This window comes from Vigna unguiculata, chromosome 2 (genome assembly GCF_037176805.1).
Source record: "Vigna unguiculata cultivar grain cowpea cultivar isolate G323 ecotype 2 chromosome 2, ASM3717680v1, whole genome shotgun sequence".
NCBI lineage: Eukaryota > Viridiplantae > Streptophyta > Magnoliopsida > Fabales > Fabaceae > Vigna > Vigna unguiculata.
In genome coordinates this window covers 18,177,284-18,185,305 of record NC_140793.1, presented here as the reverse complement: position 1 = coordinate 18,185,305, position 8,022 = coordinate 18,177,284, and the positions used below count along the sequence as shown (strand labels likewise).

Here is an 8,022-nt window from a genome sequence, read left to right as displayed (position 1 = left end):
AAATCCCATAAGGCCAAAAAAGGCTCACATTAAAAAAGTCCACAAGACCAAAATACCCACAAAAGTCCTGTGGGTCAAGACCGACCCATGGTTTCTCTTTTTAAACATGAAAATATATTACTTTTTAAATATATTGTTTAACTTTCGGTTGGGGCCTGCTTGTCTCGACTTTCAACCAAATTGCCCAAAATTGACCTTCAGCTTGGGCAAGCTCATCTCGACCTTCGATCTAGGTCAACCCCTCTCGAACTTCAGCATGGGTCGGCTCGGGTCGTCTTAACCTTAGGCACAGTCCTAGCCGTCTCAACCTCCAACTTGGGTTGGCTTGTATTTACCTTCAGTCTATGTCGTCCCGTCTCAACGTTTGGACAAGACCGTCCTGTCTCAACTTTCGGCCTAGGTCGGGATGCCTTGACTTCTAACTTGGGTTGGTCAGTCTTGACCTTTGATTCCCAGGCTGACCCATCTTAGCTTTTGACCTAGGATGGCTAGTCTCAACCTTCGGTTCGATCCGGTCCACCTCAGTCTTTGGCTTGATCTTTGACTCAGACTCAAAGTATTATTTCAGGAGCCCTAACCGTAACCCACTCTAAATGTGGCTTTTGGAGTTGTGCCTTTTTATGGGCCTCCTCATTTGGGAGCCCCTAAAAGGAGATTTAGTGAAAAATGGGTTAGGGTTGGCCCATGGGCCATTAACCAAATTGACACCTCTATCTGTGGTTATGATAGAATAAAAGTCTTGAATGTTCATGTCATTTTGCTTTAGTGTACAAATATCTGTCTTAAGTTGATATTGTTTGAAAAAATTAGACTGTGTATACAATCGAGATAAGTGATAGCATACCTCCTTTGTAGTATCATATTTTTCCAATTGAGTGTCAATCGAGTGTGTGACAGAATTGTTGACCCAAGTGATAATTTTAGAATTATCAATTTCCTATACATCTAAAGCAGTAGCATAATCATTAGCTTTGGTGTTAATCGGTTTTGCCTTAACACCTGAAATATAACCCCACATGGACTTTCCACGAAGAAACTTTTTCATAACATAACTCTAATAGGAATAATTTTTACCATCCAATTGCACACTAATAGATTGAACAAAAACATCCTTACAAGTCGTCATAGCAAATCAAATACAAAACAAAAATGCCAACCACACAGTGAAAGCAATGAACAAAACATAATACAAACTCAATATTAGATTATTGCAAATACCTTAAAATGGCATAACAAACATGGTGCAAAACCTCCAAAAACTCCTTAAAGCAAAAAACAAAATTGTGATATGGTGAAACTTGAAAAATTGCGAAAAAGACTTATGGTTTAGGGTTTATGACTTAGGGTTTTGGAAAGAGAAACTATTGCAAGAATCTCTTCTCAAACATAAAATTTGGAAAGAGACTTAGGGCTTAGGAAGGAGATTGTGTAGTATTGATTGTGTATAAAATGTTACAAGAAGTATGTTATATATACACACAAAGCTAATCTTAAAATCTACAAATAAATGAGCCTAAAACATCCATCTATACTAATCGTTTATGCATTACAAAGCCTAAAATATTTAAAGATTACAATCTTTAAAGACGAATGACAAAAGCGAAAATTGTCACACATATATATATATATATATATATATATATATATATATATATATATATATATATATATATATGATTGTTATTTGATCAACTTAGTTTAATTTAATATAACCTATTTTTTTTAGAGATTGGGTGAGGAATTATTTTTCTATAAAAAATTAGTACAATTTAACTCGAAGTTATTTATGGATTTAGTGATGAATTTATTTCACCTTGAAGGTGCACATCCCAACTCTTTATGGATGGGAATAATTAGAGTGTTTAGATGTTAAGTGTTTTAGTGAATTTCAAATTTAAATAATTATATTTAAAATTTATTAAATTAAATTTAGGATTAATTAGTAATTTTATATTTAGATTTATGATTTTTTTTTACTTAACCAAGTCTTTATATTTTTTTGGGTTAAATATGTTTTTGATCCCTCAAGTTTCAGTGAAATTTGGAATTAGTCATTCTTCAAAACTTTCGACCAATTTAGTCCTTCATCTTTTAAAATACGTGAATTTAGTCCTTTTAACCAAATTTTATTAAGTTAATCTAACGTTTCAAATGCATTTCATGATAGTATTTGAATTGTTTACACCGTTTGACACATTTTTGCTTTAATGTTAACTCAAATATTATCATAGAATTCGTTTAAAATGTCAAATAAACTTAACAAAATTTTGTAAGAAGGACTAAATCCACACATTTCTAAAGATGAAGGACTAAATTGGTATAAAGTTTCGAAGAGGGACTAATCCAAAAATTCATTGAAACTTGATGGACTAAAAACATATTTAACCCTATTTTTTTTTAAATAGAGTCAGTTTCGTCCCATTTGCTAATGACATAAGATTGGTTAAGGGTATGGGTGGAAAAATGGGTTATGGTATATGGGCTAATTTCCTAGTTCGCTCACGTGTTTTGGGTGTCTCACCTTACCTATCAAATTGACAGATCAAATGTAAGCCTACACGCCCCAATCCGTTGACCATTTTTTAATTAAAAAGTAAAATAAAAATAATTTAAAAGATTAAATTTTCTATATTAAAATTTTTAAAAGATGCAAATATACAACAATATTGTAATTTAAATCCTTAACACTTATAAATTAATTTTTAATTATTAGTTATAAAAACATTATTAATCCATTAAAAACTTGAAAAATGTTTATATGATTAAATATGTTTTTAATATTTATTTATACATATAAAAAATATTAAAAAAATGGCTCACTAGCTTGCCACCCCATCCTGTGACAGGGTAGGTTACAATTGATTGCTCCTTTTTAGTAGTGGGCCAATATGGCCTGACCCATTTTTAGTAGGTTAAGTACAGGTGGAGCTAAAATGGGCGGACTGGCCCGTTTTACCATCCCTAGTTAATAGTATACTCAATTTTTAATGAGTTTTTTTCATTCTCCCCCTAAAACTTTAGATGTAGATGCTCAAGTACGATCTCTAGAACATTTGCACAAACATCTCCTACACAACCCCCATTCGCTCCTCATCCTCGGCTATCACTGAAAGCCAAGTCGACCACCCTCTAACACATCGCTGCTAACCTTCTCTCTATTGTCGGAGAATTCATCAGTGTTTGCTATTCGAGAATAAAATCAATGTCATTCTACACAAGATTGGTCTAATATGGTGTAATCTTTAAAAAATTAGTCTCGTCATGATGTGTTTCAAGTGAATGATAAGCCGTCCAATTTACTTAAATTGACATGTGATTTTAACACTTAAAATGCAAAAAAAAAAATGTAGTTTTTTTAATAAATAAGACCCTTTTAGCTTAAAAATACAGAACATGGTATTTAGAGTTAGTTAAGAGCGATTTTAATGATTTTTTTTATGTAAATGTAGCTCTTTTGCAAGTATTGAAGAACTGATGCAGTTAACCCTTGAAGACTAGTATTGAGTGTTGGAAGACGGTTAAGTAAGATTCAAACCTTGGTTTGCGCAAAAGAGACCCTTATGAAACTTAAATTAATCAAATATGAAGAGCTAGAGCACCAATTCTGTCATTATAAAAATAGAGTGCTATTATGTTTTGGAAAGACCTCTTCCCGGTTAAGTAAGATTCAAACCTTGGTTTGCGCAAAAGAGACCCTTATGAAACTTAAATTAATCAAATATGAAGAGCTAGAGCACCAATTCTGTCATTATAAAAATAGAGTGCTATCATGTTTTAGAAAGACTTCTTCCTAGACACTTTTTCTCTATTTTATTGTAATACTTTGAGAGAACCATGAGAGAAGACGTCAGGGAGGTGAAGAGTGAAGCCTAGATTGATTGGAAAAAAGATTAAAGTCTAATTTTTTTACTCCTAACTCCATATGTTTGTAAATAAAATCATTATCATTAGTGATTGAACTCTCTTGTATTGATGCTTGTGTGTGTGCTTCATTTTGTTATTGAGTGTTTAGTTGAACTGATAACTCATTTTATTTAACTAATTTAGATTGAGTTGGAAAATCCTTAGTTGAACTAATAACTCATAAATCTAAGGTTAAATCAAATCATCTGATGCATTTGGATGTTAGAGTAAATTTGAATGTTTTAGTTTATTCAAGTCTTGAACTTAAAGCAAAGGATCACTCACTATGATTTCAGGAGTCAAATGGTGTGATTGAAGTCCTTCTTAGAGGGTGAGAGTATAATCAAACGTGTGAAGCTTTTGAGAGACTTGGTTGACAATGGTGATGAGCATACGAGTCTTTTGGTGTTGGCAATGAAGGCATGGTTAGAGTTAGGGAGGCTTTTTATGGAGTCAAAAATTATAATGTTTATATTGTTAGTGTATTATTAGTTTAGAAGAAAATTATACAGTAAATAAATTTGTATTTAATATTAAAATCATTAAAATCAATATTTAATTGTCAAAATTATATATAATTTATATTACATAAGTTAATATTGAATATCTATATATATATATATATATATATATATATATATATATATATATATATATATATATATATATATATATATATTATGAAATATCGTGGATATGACACATGAAAAATTAGTAAATGAAATTATTGAGTTCTCTTTATTTAAAAGAGAATGTGTGTCTGGGAATCACATTAGGAATTCGAAATATAGAGATGACTCTGTTTTATAACTGAAGGTGAATCACTCCAAAGTAATGGAAGGGTAGGGCTTCAGTGTGTTCCCAATGTCAATGACAAAGCGATATTTAACATCAGCTTTGAGTAGACGCTCCATTGCTGTGTTCACATAATCCATCGGAATTACCTCAATTTCAGGTCTAACATTGTGTTCGGATGCGAAATCAATCATTTCTTGTGTCTCCTGGATTCCTCCGATGTAACTCCCCACTATACTTTTTCTCCCTGTCAATAATATGGAATTATAAGCCTTACAATTTGGTTATTCAGTTCGTAGAACCTCACAATTCTTTGAAGATAAATAAAGAAAATGAAATAAGATCACAATCACTTCATCCAATTAACACAAAAAAATTAAACAAAAATTCAATTAAAAAATATAAAACCTTTAAATAATAAATGAAAAAAAAAATTATATATGCATTTTTACCCATAATTAAAGATGGAAGTAGCAAGTCGAGAGGCTTCTCTGGTGCCCCAACCGTCACTAGCTTCCCATGAGACTTCAATAGATCAATCAAGGGTATGATAGGATGGACTGCGGAAACAGTGTCGATTATACCATCCAAGGTGCACATTGCAGCCTACATACACAATTACAGGTAACAAAATTAAATCACGATGCTTTATAACTCAAGACATGTCACTCTTTTATTTGGTTAAAATCCTAATATAAGAGTCAAACAAGATTACTGCTAACTCAATCCTAGAAAATAAATTACACAATGGTCAGACAGAAATAATAACAATGAGTATACCATAATTTGATCTCAATTCATAATTTGGAAAGCATGGTGTAAAAGAAAGAACAAAATAAGACACCTTCATTTGATCTTGGTCTCTACTAAGCACAAAGGAATCTGCTCCAAGATGTTGAATGGCTTCTTGTTCCTTACTAGGAGAGGTACTAATGACAGTGACCTTCAAGCCAAGGGCTTTTGCAAACTTGACAGCCAAATGACCCAATCCACCAAGGCCAACCACTCCTAGGTGCATGTCAGGTTTGTCAAGGCCAAAATATCTCAAAGGACTATACACTGTGATCCCTGCACAAAGGAGAGGAGCAACAACGTCAAGTGGTAGGCCATTTGGAATGTTGACAACAAAGTGTTCATCTGCAACCATGAAGTCAGAGAATCCTCCATATGTGATGCTGCCATCCACATTCTTGGCACCATATGTGGGAATCGCTTGCCGGCAATAATTCTCAAGATTGTTGACACAGTTTTGGCATGAGGAACAAGACCCAACCAAACATCCCACTGCTACCTTGTCTCCAACCTTAAACTTTTCTACTTTGCTTCCCACCTCTATCACTTCTCCAACAATCTCACGCCTGAAATTCATTACCCATTAACATAAACTCAATTTGACACTAAAATAAAAGCTTTTATGATGAAAATTTGAGATGAAAGAAGCACAAGATGTGAAAGAATGGGCTCCCCTTAGTTTGAAAATCTCGTATTCATCGATCAGAGATAAGATTAAATTATAATGTATAAATAGAAACAAAGTTTACTTTACCAAATTAGTTTAATGAAATTGAGTTAGTATAACTTCTTATTAGTTTTTTATATAATTTATTGGAGTTCATGCTCTTTAGAGATAACACTGATTTATAGTATATAAGTAAATTTTTTATATAATCTATTGGAGAATTCATATTGATTAGAGATAAAACTGATTTATAGTATATAAGGGGATACAAACCTCATCTTATAAGTTAATTTTTTGGAAGTTAAATTAATCATAAAGTCTATATCTTAAGATGGTATTATAACTATCTGAATCTATCATAGCAAAAAATTTTGTTTGTTGAATTTATTGTATCATATGCTACTAGAATGTTATCAAATCACTAATTAATGTCTAGTATTATACTTGATATGTGTATGACTTAGCATAAGAAAGTTCGTCGAAAGTTATTCATTAATCATATATATATATATATATATATATATATATATATATATATATATATATATATATATATATATATATATATATATATATATATATATATATATATATATATAAAAGTCTAACTTTTCAAATAATCGTTAAATAAGAGGTTAGTTAAATTTTTTTAGGAATCTCAAACTTTCTATTCGTTAATATCATTACCTATAGTTGAATTATCTCTCATTTTTCTAGTTTTCTTTGCTTAAAAAAATCCATATAATTTCTATTTGTGTCATACTTCTTTCTTACCAACTTATAAATCATTTGAAAAAGTAACAAGGTAAAAGACATAAACATTAAAAAAAAAAAAAAAAAAAAGAGTAGAGATCATACCCAGGAACAAGTGGATAAATGGAGTCACTCCATTCATTCTTCAACTTGTGAAGGTCAGAGTGACATATCCCGCAGTACAACACCTTGAATGTCACATCTTTTTCACCTGTTTTTCTGTTGTTCCAAAAGACCATTTTAGACATCCTAATTTTGTTTAAATTAATTATTGATTGGCATAGTAATATTATAAACAGAAACTCCTTATTTACAAAACACTACCTAAAATATTTGGAATAAGAAAATAAAAATTATGCCATTGTCTCTACCATCTAAATCATGATTTCAGTTACCAATTCTTATATCAATTTAAATAATAAAATAAAATGATAAATTATACACTTATACAACATATAACTATGAAATTGAAAAATTGAAAATTTAACTTAAAAATGAAACTTTTGAAGTTAAGTAAAATTTGGTAAACTTTATATAACAAATGATTTTTGAAAATAAATAAGTTATTAATAAGGTTTTTAAAAATATATTTTTGGTAGTTGAGAGGAGAATAAAAGACCTCCTGGAGAAGAAAAATGGGGAGAGAAGACCAGATGTATCCCTAGCTGCCCATCCAAAAGCCTTCCTTGGATGCTCAATTTCATATTCCACTGCCATTTCAATTAAATCTGCAACTCAAAAACAAAAAGTTAAAGACAGGAACAACAAAACTATGTTTAGTGTAAATAATGGAAATTGAAGTGCCTTAAGAAAGCTAAGTAATGCTATTTATAAGTTGGACAGTGGGTCCTTCTGCTGTCTGCTGTTTTCTGCATTGACGTATCTCATGACCTACTCCATTTGTTGTTTAGCATTTTTTTTTATATTTAAATTATTATAAAAAATTATATTTTATTTTTAAATTAAATTATATAATATTTAATTTATGTATTTTATGAAAGAAATGTAAATAATATTTCATCTTGCAAATAGAAGTTTAAAACGGACTATAATATATCTTGTTAGAGAAAACATTTTACAAAATTTTGATAATAGAGATAAAATATTTTGTG

At 30.6% G+C, this 8,022-nt stretch overlaps 1 protein-coding gene across 1 annotated transcript; it reads right to left on the bottom strand.

The window, feature by feature from the left end:
• Positions 1–4,607: 4,607 nt before the first annotated feature.
• On the bottom strand, positions 4,608–7,709 carry LOC114173915 (putative mannitol dehydrogenase). The gene is made up of 5 exons (XM_028058589.2): positions 7,530–7,709; positions 7,016–7,129; positions 5,543–6,056; positions 5,151–5,304; positions 4,608–4,945 (listed from the first exon to the last, which is right to left on the bottom strand). Exons 1-5 carry the CDS (start codon positions 7,625–7,627, stop codon positions 4,725–4,727), a joined length of 1,101 nt encoding a protein of 366 aa, XP_027914390.1. The 5' UTR covers positions 7,628–7,709; the 3' UTR covers positions 4,608–4,724.
• Positions 7,710–8,022: the final 313 nt, after the last annotated feature.